This window comes from Oncorhynchus tshawytscha, linkage group LG26 (genome assembly GCF_018296145.1).
Source record: "Oncorhynchus tshawytscha isolate Ot180627B linkage group LG26, Otsh_v2.0, whole genome shotgun sequence".
Lineage (NCBI taxonomy): Eukaryota > Metazoa > Chordata > Actinopteri > Salmoniformes > Salmonidae > Oncorhynchus > Oncorhynchus tshawytscha.
In genome coordinates this window covers 12,778,518-12,799,654 of record NC_056454.1, presented here as the reverse complement: position 1 = coordinate 12,799,654, position 21,137 = coordinate 12,778,518, and the positions used below count along the sequence as shown (strand labels likewise).

General features: G+C 43.9%; 1 protein-coding gene across 6 annotated transcripts in view; it reads right to left on the bottom strand.

Moving 5' to 3' along the window:
• Positions 1-21,137, bottom strand: part of LOC112225182 (protein TANC1) — a 183,587-nt gene that overhangs the window by 24,599 nt on the left and 137,851 nt on the right. For all 6 annotated transcript variants that reach the window (XM_024388878.2, XM_024388877.2, XM_024388874.2 and 3 more), the window contains 4 exons: positions 20,190-20,347; positions 12,176-12,407; positions 9,569-9,735; positions 2,306-2,913 (listed from right to left, as the gene is read on the bottom strand). In XM_024388878.2, coding sequence (XP_024244646.1) covers positions 2,306-2,913; positions 9,569-9,735; positions 12,176-12,407; positions 20,190-20,347 — 1,165 coding nt within the window. The remainder of the gene's footprint in view (positions 1-2,305; positions 2,914-9,568; positions 9,736-12,175; positions 12,408-20,189; positions 20,348-21,137) is intronic.

The window sequence follows — 21,137 nt, the reverse complement described above, 5'->3', positions numbered from 1 at the left end:
GCATATCAAGAAGCCCCCCCCAAAAAAGCATGATCATTACACAGGTGCACCTTGTGCTGGGGGGGACAATAAAAGGTCACTCTAAAATGTGCAGTTTTGTCACACAACACAATGCCACAGATGTCTCAAGTTTTGAGGGAAGGTGCAATTGGCATGCTGACTGCAGGAATGTCCACCAGAGCTGTTGCCACAGAAGTGATTGTTCATTTCTCTACCATAAGCTGCCTCCAATGTTGTTTTAGAGAATTTGGCAGTACATCCAACCGGCCTTACAACCGCAGACCACGCCAGCCTAGGACCTCACCAATTTCACCTGTGGGATCGTCCGGAGGGGGGGGGACTCATTCTGATTGGCTGGGTACCCTCCCAGGCCCACCCATGGCTGCACCCCTACCCAGTCATGTGAAATCCATAGATTATGGCGTAATTAATTAATTTGAATTGACTGATTTCTTTATGTGAACTGTAATGCAGTAAAATCTTTGAAATTGTTGCATTTATATTTTTGTTCAGTGTGAAATCAAGTGGAACATGCAGCAGATTTCTTGTTAATATTTCAGATGGGATGCATACATATTTAAATTCCAGAACCTCTTTCTTCTCCCTTCCCTTACAATGTTTTTACTTTCTTCCCTCTTGCATAAACCAAATTTGTTATCCCCCAATCTTTAATACCAAATCATGTGTTTGCTGGCAAAGATTTATCTTTAAATCAACAATAACACTGTGTTGATGCTTTAGGGACAGCATAACAAGTTATCGGTGTTATTGTTATAGTAGTAATGCTAGCTACTGTATAGTTTTAATTTGTTACTAAGCCTACAGTTTGCCAACTTCAGAGTATCTCTGTAAAAAGAAAAGCATGTTTCAGAACAAACTCAGTTTCACCACTTGCCAGAGGTGTCTAAATTCCACAGATAGCTATTCCACTGAATGGTGTTTATGGAAACATCCTTGTCAGTAAACATCCAGCCCCAGTGAACTTGAGCAAAATTTCCCTGCACGCACAGCACTGAAGGAGCCTTACATTTCCTGGCTTTCAACCCATCAGTTAGATCCCCAGTAAGATACTGTGACAGATAATGTGACCTACGATGTATGGTGACAACCCCTGTTTCAGCCAAACCACATCGACTGCGTCCCAAATGGAACCCTATTTCCCCTTTAGTGCTCTATTTTTGACCAGACCACTACCTTCCCCTGGCTAGTTTCCTCACCCAGCAGAGCACAGCTTAATAGCAACAGGAAGAAATATGACTTGTCAGCTTCTATTTCAGAGTTGAGCTGTAAATTCCATCATTTGTTCTGCAGCAAAACGCCATCCTCTACCCCCCCTTGGGGATTCCACAAGTAGCCTACCCCTGTGTTTCAATCAATGGCGGTAAACAAACTGGGGAGCGATAACATATCTGACGGAGTGAAAAGGAGTGGATTGATATAACTCAAAGGGAAAGCGTTGAAGCTGTCTTGAATGTTCGATTTCCTCTTCAAGTGAAGAAACAGACATCATCAGACATCAGACGTCTCACAGGCAGAGATGAGTCACGCACAACTTTTCTCCCTCTTTAGTGCACAAACCACCCTTCAAAACTGGCTCGAGCTTGTTTGCTCCTCGAACAAAATGGTAGGTTGTCTCCCTCGCTATTTACATTTTAAAAAGCGTCTGAAGAGCAGAATATTCAGAACGAAACAAGGTACAGTAATTATGTCTTGTCCTTCTGAGTGCTAGTAGAAATGCCAGTGAGCCATCCCTAGGCAACCGCACATTTCACTCATGGTAGAGAGGGTGCATTTTCCGTTTAACAAAACTGAATTACTGAAAAGAGAAATCTCCTAGGGCTCTATAAAATCTGGACGGAATCACGGAATCCAGACACATTTAACGGAATTCAACAATATATATAAAATGTATTGAATAGGAAATCAACATCATGTATTGAACTTATTAGAAAAGGCATACATTTGCTAAAGTTAATCAGAAGACATTAACAAAATGCATCAGTGATTTGAATTTTCCTGCAACTTTCTGAAACAGCACAGGAATGCCCATTTGTGTGTGTTGTGTACGGTGCGTTGCGTATGTCTAGTCTTCACTCTGTGTAGCTGATAGCGGTTAAAACACATTTCATAGGGCCCTAATACTATGAATGTATTGATGAGTAAAAGCTCTACTGTCAGTGTTTAGCCCCCTGACAGAATATTGTTTTGAGTGGGATCCACCGGGTAGGTTTGAGTTTGCCTAACTCACTGATTGAGCTTGAGTTCGCCTAACTAACCTGGGTAAATTTGAGTTAGCTTAACTCACCTGGGGTCACAGAAGAAATCGGTGCTCTCTCCGTCCGCCCTCCACACCAGCCACTCTCTGAAGGATGGGTGGCAAAACATGCGTGTCTTGTCCCGTCGCTTGATGAGGAAAGAGGACAGCGTCTCCATGCGCTGCTGGAAGTCGCCCCAGGGCAGCTCGCCGCGCACAGCACCCGCGTTGATGGCATGGAACAGCTGCTCGTCTGTCATGGGGTGTAATGATGCCAACGCCACGTTTAGGATGGGCAGCGAGCGCTCGAAAGCCGACTGGGTCATGAACTTCATATTGCATTGGAGTAAGTAGAGCTCGGCCAATGACACGGGCACCACCTTGTAGCTGGCACTCTTGATGACCAGGTGGCCCCTCTCGAACAGGTCCAGGGTCAGTTTGAGGTACAGGTAGGAACCCTGGCTGCGGGCAATCAGGTGGCTGCTCACCTTGCCCACGATGATAGGGTCAGCCTTGCCATTGAGGGAGATGTTGTTCATGATGTCCTTGCTGCCATTGATGCGGTACTGGATGTAGGCATTGAGGTCCGTGTTGATCTCTTTGTTCTCAGGGAATTCATCCAGGGAGATCTTGGAAAAGGGGAGGAGGCTAGTGATTTCCTAGGAAGACACAATGACATGGTTATTAGATTTAATACAGCACTTTAATAGCATGATGTTATATTATAAACTGGGTGGTTCGAGTCCTGAATGCTGATTGGCTGAAAGCCGTGGTATATCAGACCGTATACCATGGGTATGACAAAACATTTATTTTTACTGCTGTAATTACGTTGGTAACCAGTTTATAATAGCAATAAGGTACCTCAGGGGTTTGTGATACATGGCCGATGTCCAGGCACTCCACGTTGTGTCGTGCTTAAGAACAGCCCTTAGCCGTGGTATATTGGCCATATAACCTTATTGGTTAATTATATTATAAATATTTGTTCTCCAGTACCATCACACATACAGAAAATTCAGTGTATATGTAAATGAGAAAGTGGGTAAAACAACTAGATGGTAAATGTACATGAAGTACAATTGGTGGGACTTGCTTTAACTCTTTAAACATTTTTGTGGTTGTGGTAGCAGTTTAAAAAGTAACATTTTACTATTTAAAGCAGTTACATAAAATCTGAGTTAAATGTAGTAAAATAATTGGTCTGATTACCGTAATAGACTGCTATATCAACCATATTACTTTGGATTGTGAGTCAGTTGGTTCACAAAAATGTCTAAACTGCAGTTGTTGAGTGTGAAAACAAAAAGACAAAGTGATCTTCTGTCATAAAATGGGAAGAAAAGGGAGGATCATGTGAACAACACTTCGGAAAGCAAAGCAACTCTCATTCAAGCTGTGGGTTTCAGATAAATAAATGCACGATTGACTTTAAAATGTTCCGTGTAAATGAAGTTTGATTTGAGTTGAATGATTAGAGCATTTTAGGCTACAATTTGGGAAGAGAAATAGGATGGTGGATCTAGTGATGACAGCTCTTTAGAAGTATTTTTATGGTTGTTGAAGAACTACGCAGAATAGGTTTGTATGCAGACCTACTGATAGCTAGCTGCTGTTCTAATAGATTAACTCTTTAGGCTAACAGTGAATACTGAAAAGTACATTTCCTGAAGAAAATATGCTGTGTTTGCTAGCGTGTTTTAAATTACAGTTGAAGTCAGAAGTTTACATACACCTTAGCCAAATACATTTAAACTCCGTTTTTCACAATTACTGACATTTAATCCTAGTAAAAATTCCCTGTTTTAGGTCAGTTAGAATCACCACTTTATTTTAAGAATGTGAAATGTCAGAATAATAGTAGAGAGAATAATTTATTTCAGCTTTTATTTCTTTCATCACATTCCCAGTGGGTCAGAAGTTTACATACACTCAATTGGTATTTGGTAGCATTGCTTTTAAATTGTTTAACTTGGGTCAAACATTTCAGGTAGCCTTCCACAATAAATTGCGTGAATTTTGGCCCATTCCTCCTGACAGAGCTGGTGTAACTGAGTCAGGTTTTTAGGCCTCCTGCTCGCACACACCTTTTCAGTTCTGCCCACAAATGTTCTATTGGATTGAGGTCAGGGCTTTGTGATGGCCACTCCAATACCTTGACTTTGTTGTCCTTAAGCCATTTTGCCACAACTTTGGAAGTATGCTTGGGGTCATTGTCCATTTGGAAGACGTTGCTTCAATATATCTGCATAATTTTCCACCCCCATGATGCCATCTATTTTGTGAAGTACACCAGTCCCTCCTGCAGCAAAGCACCCCCACAACATGATGCTGCCACCCCTGTGCTTCACAGTGTTCTTTGGCTTGCAAGCCTCCCCCTTTTTCCTCCAAACATAATGATGGTCATTATGGCCAAACAGTTATATTTTTGTTTCATCAGACCAGAGGACATTTCTCCAAAAAGTATGATCTTTGTCCCCATGTGCAGTTGCAAACCGTAGTCTGACTTTTTTATGGTGATTTTGGAGCAGTGGCTTCTTTCTTGCTGAGCAGCCTTTTATGTTATGTTGATAAAGGACTCGTTTTACTGTGGATATAGATATTTTTATATCTGTTTCCTCCAGCATCTTCACAAGGTCCTTTGCTGTTGTTCTGGGATTGATTTGCACTTTCACACAAAAGTACATTCATCTCTAGGAGACAGAACGTGTCTCCTTCCTGAGTGGTATGATGGTTTATTTTTCTGAGTCCTTGGCTGATTTCTTTTGATTTTCCTATGATGTCAAGCAAAGAGGCACTGAATTTGAAGGTAGGCCTTGAAATACATCCACAGGCACACCTCCAATTGACTCAAATGAGGTCAATTAGCCTATCAGAAGCTTCTAAAGCCATGACCCACTGGAATTGTGATACAGTGAATTATAAGTGAAATAATCTGTCTGTAAAAAATTGTTGAAATAATTACTTGTGTCATGCACAAAGTAGATGTCCTAACTGACTTAAACTATAGTTTGTGGAGTGGTTGAAAAATGAGTTTTAATGACTCCAACCTAAGTGTATGTAAACTTCCGACTTCAACTGTATGTATGCTTTTGAAATATGTTATAGTAGTGGTAGTGTCCGCAGTAGTAATGGTGGTGACTGTTTATAGTTGGAAAAAGTAGGTAGATAACAAGTTAGGATAGCTTGAACACATGAAAGATGGTTTGGTGTATATAGCTTGAACGGTTCAATAGTTACCGTTGGAGAGTTCTATTATGCAAATGTATGCTAATATATATATAGGTTATAGTCAATACATTTTTACAGAAAAATGTTAAATCAACTATATAATTTACACCTAAGCGTATACCCAGAATTCTAAATTCATATTCCACAATCATATCTCTCCTGACCACAGAGATGAGCGCAAAATTAAGAGCTAAACGGACAATCTTCTGTATCATGAGTGGATCCTCCAGCTCTTCTTATCAGAGCAAGGTCAGTAAGCACAGAGGGCTAGCTGGAGCACTAAGCTATCGGCAGACACTCACGGCTGTGTTTGCTAACAAAGGCTTTGTGAACTGGGAGACTGAGCGCTGGAGACAGTAAGAGATGGGGCCATTGGGGACACTTTTAGCGGGCACGCTGTGGACATAGCCCACACTTCAATCACACTCCTCAGGGTCAGAGAAATCAATCCACCTTAATCCTGCTGCAATCTCCCTGCCTTTCTGGGTAATGCAGCCCAGAGATAACACCTTCTCAGAGAGAGAGAGGGAGAGGGAGAGACCTGAAACGGAGGGAGAAGAGCGAGAGAAAGGAGGAAAAAAAGAGACCGAAAACACACTGAATAATACACAGGCTGAACAAGGTGTCTGTGAGCTAACACCTCACCTAAGAACACCTCAGTTATCAGCCTGTCGGGTTAGCCATTGTGAGCGACCTTCCCCCGAGATCTTGTTTACACTTTGGATGTGTGAGGATGAGGTAACACTCACCCTGGCTCTAGTCTCCACTGATCCTACCTACTGCATATGGAGAGAATGGATTTATCAAAGAGGGGGTTGCGAAATTACAGTAACTACCCAGGTTTTCTAGAAAATGTACAGGTTTTACAGAAAGGATTCTGGATTTTCCTGCTCATTCCCTTCCACTTCCTTAATCTTACCATCCGGGATTTCTGGAAAACCTGGGAAATTTACCAGAATTTTGCATGTTTGAATAGTTTCCTCTGGTTGACTAATCCATCACCCTTTATACTTCATTTTTTGGGATGATGGATCAATATATTTTGACATGACATATAGCCTAATCCCAACTCAACCCAGAAAGCCCAACGAACATAAACATGAGGAATCCTCTCTCTGGTCTAGTGGTTTCTAACACTAGTGGTTCCTAACACGGTACCTAATTTAAACTGTTTCACCATGTCAATCACAGCCAGCCGACATGGATCTCTCTCCTTCTGGCTTTACAGATGGGGTATCATCCCCAAAAACTTTCCACATCACAGAATCCCCCACACCATGTAAGGATGAATCAACACAAAGGGGAAAATGTACTCAATACAAAATTAGGATAACGCCCTACCCACCTACCCCTTCACACTAGAGGTCGACCGATTAATCGGAATGGCCAATTTAATTGGGGCCGATTTCAAGTTTTCATAACAATCGGAAATCGGTATTTTTGGACACCTTTATTTAATCTTTATTTAACTAGGCAAGTCAGTTAAGAACACATTCTTATTTTCAATGACGGCCTAGGAACGGTGGGTTAACTGCCTTGTTCAGGGGCAGAACGACAGATTTTCCTCTTGTCAGCTCGGGGAACCAATCTTGCAACCTTACAGTTAACTAGTCCAACACTATAACCACCTGCCTCTCGTTGCACTCCACAAGGAGCCTGCCTGTTACGCGAATGCAGTAAGCCAAGGTAAGTTGCTAGCTAGCATTAAACTTATCTTATAAAAAACAATCAATCAATCAAACATAATCAATTGTTAACTACACATGGTTGATGATATTACTAGTTTATCTAGGGTGTCCTGCGTTGCATGTAATCTGACTGAGCATACAAGTATCTGACTGAGAGGTGGTAGGCAGCAGCAGGCTCTTAAGCATTCATTCAAACAGCACTTCTGTGCGTTTTGCCAGCAGCTCTTCGTTGTGCGTCAAGCATTGCGCTGTTTATGACTTCAAGCCTATCAACTCCCGAGATGAGGCTGGTGTAACCGATGTGAAATGGCTAGCTAGTTAGCGGGGTGCGCGCTAATAGCGTTTCAAATGTCACTCGCTCTGAGACTTGGAGTGGTTGTTGCTCTGCATGGGTAACGCTGCTTCGAGGGTGGCTGTTGTCGTTGTGTTCCTGGTTCGAGCCCAGGGAGGAGTGAGGAGAGGGACGGAAGCTGTTACACTGGCAATACTAAAGTGCCTATAAGAACATCCAATAGTCAAAGGTTAATGAAATACAAATGTATAGAGGGAAATAGTCCTATAATTCCTATAATAACTACAACCTAAAACTTCTACCTGGGAATATTGAAGACTCATGTTAAAAGGAACCGCCAGCTTTCATATGTTCTCATGTTCTGAGCAAGGAACTTAAACGTTAGCTTTCTTACATGGCACATATTGCACTTTTACTTTCTTCAACACTTTGTTTTTGCATTATTTAAACCAAATTGAACATGTTTCATTATTTATTTGAGGCTAAATTGATTTTATTGATGTATTATATTAAGTTAAAATAAGTGTTCATTCAGTATTGTTGTAATTGTCATTATTACAAATACATTTAAAAAATTGTCCGATTAATCGGTATCGGACTTTTCTGGTCCTCCAATAATCGGTATCGGTGTTGAAAAATCATAATCGGTCGACCTCTACTTCACACATCCATGGAACCTTGCCAAAAAATGTAAATTCATGAAAAAAAAACAAATCGCACACACACGTTTTTGTACTATCCTTGTGGGGACCAAACAATTGATTCCCATTCAAAATCCTATTTTCCCTAACCCTAATTCTAACCGTAACCCTAATTGTAACCCTAACCTTAAACCTAACCCCTAAGCCTAAAATTGCCGTTTTCCTTGTGGGGGCTGGCAAAATGTCCCCACTTTTCCTTGTTTTACTATCCTTCTGAGGACTTCTGGTCCCAACAAGGATAGTAAAAACAAACACACGCACACACACACAACCGAACAGCATAGATCGATAAATGAGTTTTGCCTGCCATGCTCCTCTGGCTGCAGTGCAGTGTAACTAACTATGCATACTGACAGGTGGCGGGACCCGTGGCCAGAAAGAGCCATAGTGGCTGAGAAAGCATTCATGACTGGAGTTGGTACAGATATGGTTGTCAGTCAGCTGCCACATTATCCAAAAGCTCAGACTACAGGCTACATGGCCTGCCAAGGCAATCAGCCCAGCTTTAGTCCATCAGACCTGTCAAAACCGGGCCTCATCCAATGCAAAGAAGTGAACGCCAGGGTTGCGTCTCAAATGGCAACCTATTCCCTATGCAGTGCACTACTTTCGATGGTTCACACCAGGGCTGCATCTCAAAAGTACGTCCCCGGTAGTATATAGGGAATAGGGCGCCATTTGAGACGTAGCCCCAGCTCAGCTCCTCTCCTCCATTGGTAGACTTCAGTCTGTGGCTCTCGTCTACGTGTTCCCTTGTTATGCAGCTGTTTCCCGGGTCACTGTTACAGCGCTACTTCTCCTACTCTCGTTCCAGTACCGTTGTCAATGCACTCGACAGAAATGACACTTTGTAGAGGACAACGTATGACAAGGAAAAAAACCTTCCTAAAGCACTTGTCAGGATCTGCCGGTGTTTGTGTCACTCAGTGAGAGAGGTATCAAATATTGATACCTACACATACCAACGGTGGTTGTAGAAGCATCTTATTCACTTGAATTCAGAAGTTCTGTCTAAGCTGTAAGCTGTGCTGAGATGGCACTTGAATTCAGTGAAGCTCCAATGGAGTGCTGTCGATTCAAGGAATTCATGAATTATACCATAGGAGATCAACACGAACACCTCTATGGAAATATTTAGATGCTAACAATTAGGCAGAATACATAATATCCCTCTCATTAAGTAATTTGTACATGACTTCTACACACCATCTACGGTGGGAGTAGGGTTGCAAAAATCTGTCAACGTTCCCAAAAATTCCCAGATTTTCCAGGAGTCCTGGTTGGAGGATTCCAGATTTCCTGTTTATTACCTCTTGGTTCCTGGGAAATTGGGGAAAGTCACTGGAATTTTGCAACCCTACTTGTACAGTATTACATCATGCATAGTTGGAGTGTTCCTCACCAGTAGGTTGACTCGGACAGTGACCAGCAGTTTGAGCCAGGAGGGGAATTTAGAGATGATCTTAGTGATGAAGGAGGAAATGGTGTCTCCGTAGTCTGGCTTGTGGAACTCTGCCTCGTTCAGCCCGTCTATCAGGATGATGTGGTCTTCCTCTGGAATCTTCCTCTCTGAAAACACCCAGAGAGGGGTCAACAGGGGTCACAGTGGACAGAAACAAATTTAAAATTCACAAACCTTAACGGTCTAGTCGATAAATGCAAACCTTCCAGGTCAAGCCAACATGACATGCAGAAGAGTTTAATATAACCCTTATGTTTTTTTATTTAAATTTTATTTTAGCTCATAAAATACAGACAGATATACAAGCTGCTGCCAGAATATACAGTAGTATGAGAGTAAAACATTAGTTGGACACCATACTCTACAGACCACCTTGTACTGAGATACATGAGACTACTGACATCTCTCTGTACTGCTGTGCCTTGCGTCATTTTAAGAAGATTTTCTCTACTATTCTAACACATCTACAAAGCAGCTAGCGCAGTGATGAATGAAAGTGAGAGCGTCAGCAGCCGTATCAACAGTGCTGTGCACTAAACTGCTGTGTGGTGAGACCGCAGCGAGGAAGTGTTCTACTTCACTGCAGTATCTCAGCCAGACTTTCACAGTGCTGGAAGGGCAGGGTCCTTGAGCGCTTCCCACATGGCACCCTACTCCTTATATATAGTAGTTGAAGTGTACCTATGATGAAAATTACAGGCCTCTCTCATCTTTTTAAGTGGGAGAACATGCACAATTGGTGGCTGACTAAATACTTTTTTTGCCCCACTGTACATTGATGATCAGAAACACAGAAAAATGTGGAGATCTCAACTCCTCTCCCAGTTGGAATGTCAAATCAGATTTGCACCAATCAACCCCCCCTAAAACTTTATTCTGTAAAATATATTCCTGGCAATCAGAACCAGAAGTTTTTATTTTTGTAAAGCCTCAAGTCTAGGGCTGGCTAAGTCTTTTCTAATATGGCTGTGCAAAGTGCCGATGCAGGTTTCTCGTTTTGACGGAGTGGACAAACCAACACGTTTTTTTCTCCCTTATCATGCCCAAGCGACCAGGCCAATCGAACAGGCCATTCATTTCAATAAGGAACGGTGGGAGTCATGCGGGGAGGCGGCATGGGGGGGGGGGCCCATCACGGTCCACCCTAACATCACAGGAGAGCTGCTGCATGCCTTGTCTGCCCACTCCTCTGCTCTGTGCCCTGCACATTGATTCCCATTCCTTTCCATCTCCATCATACAAACACAGGGTTTATCTATATTGGCTGTTTAGGCTCCTGCAATAACATATTGATTCAACGTAGAGCACGAGCACGGGCAAACTGGCGGGTCGTGTGTGTGCGGAACGGACCATGATGACCTTGAGATAGTTGTGTGTCTGTCTGCCTTGGAGAGATACTTTTGTATATATAGTGTATGTGGACACACCTTCAAATTACTGGATTCAGGCTATTTCAGCCACACCCATTGCTAACAGGTGTATAAAAGTGAGCACACAGCCATGCAATCTCCATAGACAAACATTGGCAGTAGAACGGCCTTACTGAAGAGCTCAGTGACTTTCAACGTGGCACCGTCATAGGACTCCACCTTTCCAACAAGTCAGTTCGTTGAATTTCTTCCCTGCTAGAGCTGCCCTGGTCAACTATAAGTGCTGTTATTGTGAAGTGGAAACGTCTAAGAGCAACAACGGCTCAGCCATGAAGTGGTAGGCCACACAAGCTCACAGAACGGGACCGCCGCGTGCTGAATCCACTGGAAGCAAGGTCAGCACAATAACTGTTCAATGGAAGCTTCAAGAAATGGGTTTCCATGGCTGAGCAGCCATACACATGCCTAAGATCACCATGCACAATACCAAGCGTCGGCTGGAGTGGTGTATAGCTTTCCCCACAGCAACGTTCCATCATCTAGTGAAAATCCTTCCCAGAAGAGTGGCGGCTGTTATAAGCAGCAAGGGGAGGTCCAACTCCATATTAATGCCCATGATGTTGGAATGAGTTGTTCGACGAACAGGTGTCCACATACGTTTGGTCATGTTGTGTACAATAGTCATGAGACGCAGGCTTCCTTAGAGACGCTGTATTCTTCTGTCATGACGACAATAACAATGTACCACTAACCATTTAGCGTAACATCAATTAAAATCAATGCCATGTCAGAGCAAACACAGAGTGGCTACGCTATGCAAATTAACAATGTCCCTCCAGACTTTTCTCCCTCAGTAAGGCCAGATCTTAACCCATTTCAGTTCCTTTGTGGAAGAAGTGAAAAACACAGTAAACGGTCTCTGGAGTGACCATAGGTAGCCTGTCTGATTTTTTTACGAGACCGAAGGGCACCTTAGAACGGTCAGTATCTGTCTCTCTCTACACAGTCTAGACTGGAAATCTGAGCAAACCTGTGGTTCAGTTATTTAGAATACACTTGCTAGAGCCACTGAACACCTAGATTATAACATCGGGAGTCCCTTTTGGACCATGAACTCCAGTGACAGTGAGACAGTCAGATATGAATGAACCTAGGTGTAACTAGCTTAGCATCGTACCCTTGCGGAGGTTGGCCAGCGGTTCCAGCACGCCCCTGCGGAAGGCTGCCATAGGGTCCTGGACACAGGAGCGCAAACTGAGCATGCTCTGTAGATGGGGTTCCTTCAGCAGCAGTTCTCTGTAGGCGGTGAGCTGGGGTGCTCTGCACAGCAGGGCGGCGATACTGTGCACAAACTCTGGCACCAGGCAAGTGTAGGTGTTGTCAGCCTGGCAGTAGTGATACGCAACCACCTGGATGGGAGAAAAGAGAAGAAAAGAGAGCGAACAATTGTTTAGCAACTTTAGTGGCTTAAAATGTAAGAGACCTTTGCTGTTTTACAAAACCATACTATAGTGTCAACTATGAGTAGCTTATATTGTTCTTGGTTTAAGTCTGTAAAAATCTGGCTGTGTGACCTCAAAGTCCTTGTAAAGCCAATAGGCTTGTTGACTACAAGGCATTTGATGCAATACAGCAGCTCGGTATAGCGACTAAGCTGTCCCTGACCTCATTCCACTGCTGCCATTATACAATCGAATTTGGAGGTGAATATACAGAAGACAAAATGCTATTTGTTAGTCTGAAACCAAAGCTGGGACTTGAAGGCATGTCCTTCAGACTCAACCCTTACGAAAAAAGATTACAGTCAGACTGCAGTTTAACTGTACTACAATGCAGTATAACTGCAGTTAAAGTGCAGTATAACTGCAGTTAAAGTGCAGTATAACTGCAGTTAAAGTGCAGTATAACTGCAGTATGCCGCAAATACTTCTTCCAAAATAACACCGTTTTTTAATTACATTTATTAATGTTGAAGCTGCTTTTGATACCATCAATCACCACATTCTTTTGGAGAGATTGGAAACCCAAATTGGTCTACACGGACAAGTTCTGGCCTGGTTTAGATCGTATCTGTCGGAAAGATATCAGTTTGTCTCTGTGAATGGTTTGTCCTCTGACAAATCAAATGTAAATTTCGGTGTTCCTTTTTGGGACCACTATTGTTTTCACTATATATTTTACCTCTTGGGGATGTTATTCGAAAACATAATGTTAACTTTCACTGCTATGCGGATGACAACACAGCTGTACATTTCAATGAAACATGGTGAAGCCCCAAAATTACCCTTGCTAGAAGCATGTGTTTCAGACATAAGGAAGTGGATGGCTGCAAACTTTCTACTTTTAAACTCGGACAAAACAGAGATGCTTGTTCTAGGTCCCAAGAAACAAAGAGATCTTCTGTTGAATCTGACAATTAATCTTAATGGTTGTACAGTCGTCTCAAATAAAACTGTGAAGGACCTCGGCGTTACTCTGGACCCTGATCTCTCTTTTGAAGAACATATCAAGACCATTTCAAGGACAGCTTTTTTCCATCTACGTAACATTGCAAAAATCAGAAACTTTCTGTCCAAAAATGATGCAGAAAAATTAATCCATGCTTTTGTCACTTCTAGGTTAGACTACTGCAATGCTCTACTTTCCGGCTACCCGGATAAAGCACGAAATAAACTTCAGTTGGTGCTAAATACGGCTGCTAGAATCCTGACTAGAACCAAAAAATTTGATCATATTACTCCAGTGCTAGCCTCTCTACACTGGCTTCCTGTCAAAGCAAGGGCTGATTTCAAGGTTTTACTGCTAACCTACAAAGCATTACATGGGCTTGCTCCTACCTATCTCTCTGATTTCGTCCTGCCGTACATACCTACACGTACGCTACGGTCACAAGACGCAGGCCTCCTAATTGTCCCTAGAATTTCTAAGCAAACAGCTGGAGGCAGGGCTTTCTCCTATAGAGCTCCATTTTTATGGAACGGTCTGCCTACCCATGTCAGAGACGCAAACTCGGTCTCAACCTTTAAGTCTTTACTGAAGACTCATCTCTTCAGTGGGTCGTATGATTGAGTGTAGTCTGGCCCAGGAGTGGGAAGGTGAACGGAAAGGCTCTGGAGCAACGAACCGCCCTTGCTGTCTCTGCCTGGCCGGTTCCCCTCTTTCCACTGGGATTCTCTGCCTCTAACCCTATTACAGGGGCTGAGTCACTGGCTTACTGGGGCTCTCTCATGCCGTCCCTGGAAGGGGTGCGTCACCTGAGTGGGTTGATTCACTGATGTGGTCATCCTGTCTGGGTTGGCGCCCACCCTTGGGTTGTGCCATGGCGGAGATCTTTGTGGGCTATACTCAGCCTTGTCTCAGGATGGTAAGTTGGTGGGTTGAAGATATCCCTCTAGTGGTGTGGGGGCTGTGCTTTGGCAAAGTGGGTGGGGTTATATCCTTCCTGTTTGGCCCTGTCCGGGGGTGTCCTCGGATGGGGCCACAGTGTCTCCTGACCCCTCCTGTCTCAGCCTCCAGTATTTATGCTGCAGTAGTTTATGTGTCGGGGGGCTAGGGTCAGTTTGTTATATCTGGAGTACCTCTCCTGTCCTATTCGGTGTCCTGTGTGAATCTAAGTGTGCGTTCTCTAATTCTCTCTTTCTCTCTCTCGGAGGACCTGAGCCCTAGGACCATGCCCCAGGACTACCTGACATGATGACTCCTTGCTGTCCCCAGTCCACCTGGCCGTGCTGCTGCTCCAGTTTCAACTGACCTGAGCCCTAGGACCATGCCCCAGGACTACCTGACATGATGACTCCTTGCTGTCCCCAGTCCACCTGACCGTGCTGCTGCTCCAGTTTCAACTGACCTGAACCCTAGGACCATGCCCCAGGACTACCTGACATGATGACTCCTTGCTGTCCCCAGTCCACCTGGCCGTGCTGCTGCTCCAGTTTCAACTGACCTGAGCCCTAGGACCATGCCCCAGGACTACCTGACATGATGACTCCTTGCTGTCCCCAGTCCACCTGACCGTGCTGCTGCTCCAGTTTCAACTGACCTGAACCCTAGGACCATGCCCCAGGACTACCTGACATGATGACTCCTTGCTGTCCCCAGTCCACCTGACCGTGCTGCTGCTCCAGTTTCAACTGTTCTGCCTTATTATTATACAACCATGCTGGTCATTTATGAACATTTGAACATCTTGGCCATGTTCTGTTATAATCTCCACCCGGCACAGCCAGAAGAAGACTGGCCACCCCACATATCCTGGTTCCTCTCTAGGTTTCTTCCTAGGTTTGGGCCTTTCTAGGGAGTTTTTCCTAGCCACCGTGCTCCTACACCTGCATTGCTTGCTGTTTGGGGTTTAAGGCTGGGTTTCTGTACAGCACTTTGAGATATCAGCTGATGTACGAAGGGCTATATAAATAAATTTGATTTGAATGTTTCAGTGCAACTGCAGTTACAGTGCAATTACTTCGTCCAAAATACCACAGTCGACTTTCAGTTACTGCAGTTTCAAAACTGCAATCTTTTTTTGTAAGGGATTTAATTGGCTGACTCTAAACCAGACACATAACCCACTCTAACCCACCTAAGCAGGGCATATTCAATAGGAACAAAACAGAAGACAACGGACCGAAATAGGGCAAGCCTTCTTGAGTTGTCCAACAATAAACGTTTGTTTTCTTTTTTTTTCAGGTGCAAAATGTTTTGCGACGCTGTGAGCTAATTAATAGGACCCAGGTGTCATCCCCTACTCAGATAGAGGGTCTGATGATCAACAGGCTGAAGCAAAGCTCAACAACCTCCGCTAACCTCCCCAAAACACTGGGCCCTAGGTGGAGCTCCATGTGCTGCCTGTGCCTTGTGCTGAACAGGTTCTGCTGTGCTCAAGGACACGGACATCTGATTTGGACAAGGGGCGGTGGGACCCTGGGGATCTGTGGCTCTTTCTCTGTGTCCTAATTACAGTCAAACTTGGAGGAGCTGATACACTTTACAGGTACAGCAGGACAGGAGGAACAGGTGACTGGCTAGTTACTACCGCACCTTAGCCCACCACATAGCAACCCTACCTCTGCATGGGTCTACTGCAGAAAGCAACTGCAGCCCTGCAGCCTGTCCCCAGGCACAATGACGTAGACGTCCCAGAGAGGTCAGAGAAACAGTTTGCCCAGAACACCAGTCTCAGAACTGCACATTCACTATCAGATGAGAAATAGATTCTAAATATGTCCACGCAAATGTCTTGGACCTGACCGTCGAGTAAATCATGCCACTGTGACGTCTGAAAATGGTTTCATTTGCAATGGGAGAAATATAACCCTAGCCAAACTATAAATCAAGGATAAGCACTTTAGCTGTTGCAAAGTAGTACACTAAAACCCAGGATGATCTCTGTCACTGAGTTCCAAATGGCAGAGGAAGTTGGCACACGATTGTAGCCCAGGAAGAGGGAAAGAGGACCTTGAGGCGCTGGCCTGGCCGCTGACATTACGGCTACTGCCTTCTTAATTTCCAATTATGTATTATTGAATCGTCTGCTTGATAGCATTTTTTTTCCTGTTTGGACAGACTAGGTCACTAGGGATGGCTTTGTCCAACACCAACTCAAGGGGGCATTTTTTCACTGGGTATAATAATAAAGAGGCTGAAGCGTCGACCATTGCCAAATTACTGCTACCGTTTCTGCTGCCAAGACAGCCCCAAAAAGGAACCTCGAGAGGTGGTCTGAGTTCGGTTCACTTGAATTCCACGGTTCGGTTCCCTTTTTTATGCCAATGTGAACACAAAGCTCCCCAGGTTCGCCTTATTTCCGCACCACACAATTAGACTACTGCAACATCGTTCCCCTGCCATAAACCCTCTCATTGGTTCCACAAAACAGAGAAGATGATTGGATATTGATTAGCGATTGTCAAGAATGCACATGAATTCCAAAATATGTGTTTTAGTTTTTAGCTCACATTGTTTGTTTGCAATAGGTGATTCATAGGCGAAGAGAGCTTCATCAGCTGTTTTTTTCAATTGTGGGGTTGGAGTAGTGTGTGAAGACAACATATTTGGTGAGAATCACACCATATGGTACAAAATCCCTTCAACCTCTTAAAGGTGGAGATAATTATAGCAGTAATTACAGAATGATTTCATCTGCAGTTATTCTTCTGCTTTTTATTCTGTTACCAATCTTATTTACATGTTAATAAAGTTCAGAGTTCATTTTAAAGAGGACTGAGATCGGTTCTTATAAAGAGTTGAATGTGTGAAAACACTGAGACAATGTAGTGAATCGAGGGGCCAAGACAAATTATTTTGGAACAATAGAGAGCTGTATCGGAGAGAGAACCTAGCCTCGCTATCCATATAGCGTGCGGCTGTGAGAAAGACAATGCTGTTAAGACACTGGGCTAGCTGTGTTGTGTTCTGAAAAGACACAGATGTAAGCCGATGTCCATTGTCGGGGATGGATCAGAAGGAAAGAGAGGAGACAGCTTGCTAATCAGAAACGGTTTCACTGTACAGCTACTCTGAGAGGGAGGATTCAGGAACAGTGAGGTACAATGTCTCCCAGGTGTGGACCATATTCCACCTTATGCAGGCCCCTCTACCTCATCAAAGAGACATGAACATCTGGTGTTTGTCACATCTTTCCAGGTGATTCTCCGCAGTACAACTGAACGTTTCCAGAGTCGTAACTGAATGTCATTCATTTCAAATTCAGGGACAAAACCTTCAAGTGTGATTGTGCTCATATAAGTGAATCAAGTGATACCGGTGCCTTATTGCAACTGCAAAAGCCTATCAAATACAGTACTTTGCAGACGCATAAGTGAGTGCCCTGGATAACAGGGTGACTTTGAAGAGAGGCATCTCCTTTTTATTTAGCTGTGATGACTGAAGACGCAGCGTGGCGCGGCAGTAACTACACCACAGGTAGAGAACCCCTTTGAGAGTTAGCATTGAAAGCAGTTTAGTGCATAACTGGCATGAGAGATTCACGGAGTTGAAATACGTTCAGATGTGCTTCAGTGGCGTGTGGCTCGTAAAGGTTGCCAGGCATGTACTCTCGATGGCGATGACTTGCTGTTGTCATCTCACGGCAATACTGTCCCATGTTAGTGCAGCACTGATCCAATCCATCCAGGGCAGAAGTGGAAGGTCATTATGATGTCGAGGGATGTGTAAAACACGTGTTGTTGAAATAAATTCACAGTCATGACATGGAGAAAGAAAGCATGCCCCTCTGAAGCTATTTTCCATAAGACTTCAGAACCCTTTATATGATGTCCCTAACGCTGTTACAAGGGTGAATGAAATGCCTTGGAATGTTTCAGTCATGCTTGCGTTCAATAATGTTTCAACTCAAACTGGCTAGCTACTTTCCTTATTTGTTGTGATTGAACGGCAAAGACACACCCAAGAAACACCCACATCAAACCACACCACCAAGACAACTCTCGCTTCCCTTCTGTCATGGCCGCTAGCATTTCTTAATGAGCATTCATGAAAAACAAGGCCAAATCAGGAAGTGCAGTCGCCCAGTAAGTATTTCCTGAAGTCCCACAGTAATGTTTGCAAATGGCATGCTAGGCTGCAAGCTGGATAGTGGCGCAGCTTTCTTCTCCTAGACGGAAGGGAATAAATATGAGGCTATAAAATAATATGCAAAATTACAGATGGATATTTAAAAATCTGTGGGAGGGGGATCTCTGTGAATTGGAACAATTAGGTGGTGAATATATAAGCTGTAATCACGCTTTAAACTCAGCAGGGTACCTCAGAGGCAATTTATACCTGAGCAGATCCACTTTGTTAGGCTACTATGTGTAAATGGATGGTGATACTGAAAACACGGTTCATATTTTAACCGTAAAGGTTAGGCTACTTATTGAACTACACAGAAATAACAACAAGTTGCATAGCTATGCCATAATACACATACATTATGGTGGAATAAATAAACCCATAAATAAGCCTTTCTGCATTGACAGTCAGCTCAGATTGTAGGAAGCTGCTATCTCCATGTTGTGAACTGTGAGCCACAACCTTCCGATTTGGGCAATTTACCATACATGACGTCTTTTTGACCACACTGCTAACATGTTGCCCTGGCAACGCCGAGGTTGTTTGTGTCCCAAATGGCACCCTATTCCCTTAGTAGTGCACTACTTTTGACCACGGCCCAAAGGGCTCTGGTCAAAAGGAGTGCACTATATTGGGAATAGGATGCCATTTGGGACGTAGCCGGAGACCGAGTCCTAGGGGAGTCTGGCCCGACACATCATGTGCCTCTCTCTGTGAACGACAGAATAGTGTCCCAGCCAACCACAACATGTTAAGGACACACAGTGAGCTTCGCACTCTCTCCCTCTCTATTGTCTTGGAACCGCGAAGCTGACAGCTGGGCCTGAGCGACTACATGTTGGATATGATGTCCATTCGATGAGGGAGAGTTAAGAGGAATGGTTATTTAACTAAGCCCGGGGCTCGCTGCAAATCAAACTGGCCCGTGATGTGAGAATTTATTTAACGGGGACTCTGTGATTGTCTTTCATAAACATCCAGGACCCCAGGGACATTTTTATTATTCACTCGCTTCATATAAAAAGAAATGAATGTAAACAAACAAATCAACTGAGTGCCGCATGCAGCATTATGTTTTTGGTTAAAACCCTAATAAAGTCTAACGGAAACCCAGCTTGGATATGAAAGGATGAGAGTCAGAGAGGCCCCAACAGCCTCCCTCCCTAAACCTCAGGTGGTGGATGGAGGGATGAAATGATGGACAGGAGAAGTAGACTGAGAGAGAAGGGAATACTTGCCTCTGCAGTACTTCATTAGTGAAAGTGAATGGGAGCTCTTGGTACATTGGACACTCATCAAATTCTTGCTATTCTGAGCACAAAGATACACTTCACAGTAACAAAATGTCTTCCTTGAACCTAACCGGTGAAATGAGACAATGCTCAAAAGCCGTCATGTGTAATAAATACATTTCCATGCCAACAAAAGACGAACTTAAAAAAAACCTAGAAGTTCCCTTCTAATCTCAAAGGGAGTGTCACAAATAGCACCTTATTCTCTATATAGTGTTACTTTTGACCAGAGTTCTCTCTGTGATTTGGGACACTGACAAAGTCACAACAACATTCCCAAAGGTTGGTTTGGGATATGAGCTGTGATCTGGCCAGGTGAACTTCCAGTACCTTGGTGGCCAGCCGTTTGACGGCCTCCTCCTTGCGTCTCTGGATCTCTGGGGTGCCGGGACAGCTGTTGTTCCTCAGGGTGTTGGTAGCGCTGGGGGGCGGGGTGGGCTGGGGCGGCTGGCTGAGGGGGAGGTCTGTGCTCTGGGTGTCCCCACCACCTGGAAGGAAGAGAGAGGGAATCAGGGGCCATCAACAGGAAGACTCACTGTGAAGATTCTACTGCTGGTTCAAGTGCAACCATGGCCGCATCCCAAATGGCAACCTATTCCATTTGTAGTGCACTACTTATGACCAGCGCCATAGGGCTCCCGTAAAAAGTAGTGCATTATGTAAATAGGGAATTGAGTGCTATTTGGGACGCAGACCCATAACTTGTCATTGTTTGACAAATCAATACATTTCTGATCCTCACAATGATTATATATTCTAATTCGTACAGAATAACCTTGTGAGAATCTGTAGAAGACTTAAGAGTAGCATTCAGTGTTAGTACGTCAAAACTCGTGATAGCATTTAAACGACATCAGTGCAACCAAGGCTGTGCCTTCTTGTGTTCAGAAACATACAGTAGTCTAAATCACCGATAGTTACTTCCTGTCAAAAGAGCTCCTGAACATTTGATAGAGGAAGATCCTCTGTCACTACTGTACATGTTGATGGATTTAACCGCACATTATATCAGCCCACAGTCCAATCTCCTTATAGACCACCCAAAAAATAACGGTTCTAACTGTCAAGGCAGCGTGTGACTGTGGACGCATCCCACATGGCTCCCTATATAGTGCACTACTTTTGACCAGAGCCCTATAGGGTGCCATGAGGGATGTATACTGTGACTGGATGACATGCCTCAAATCCTGTTGTCCTTGCCAACACTACCACTTTATTTTCATGTTAGGGTCACACCCTATTCCCTACATAGTGCACTATCTTAGACCAGGGCATATA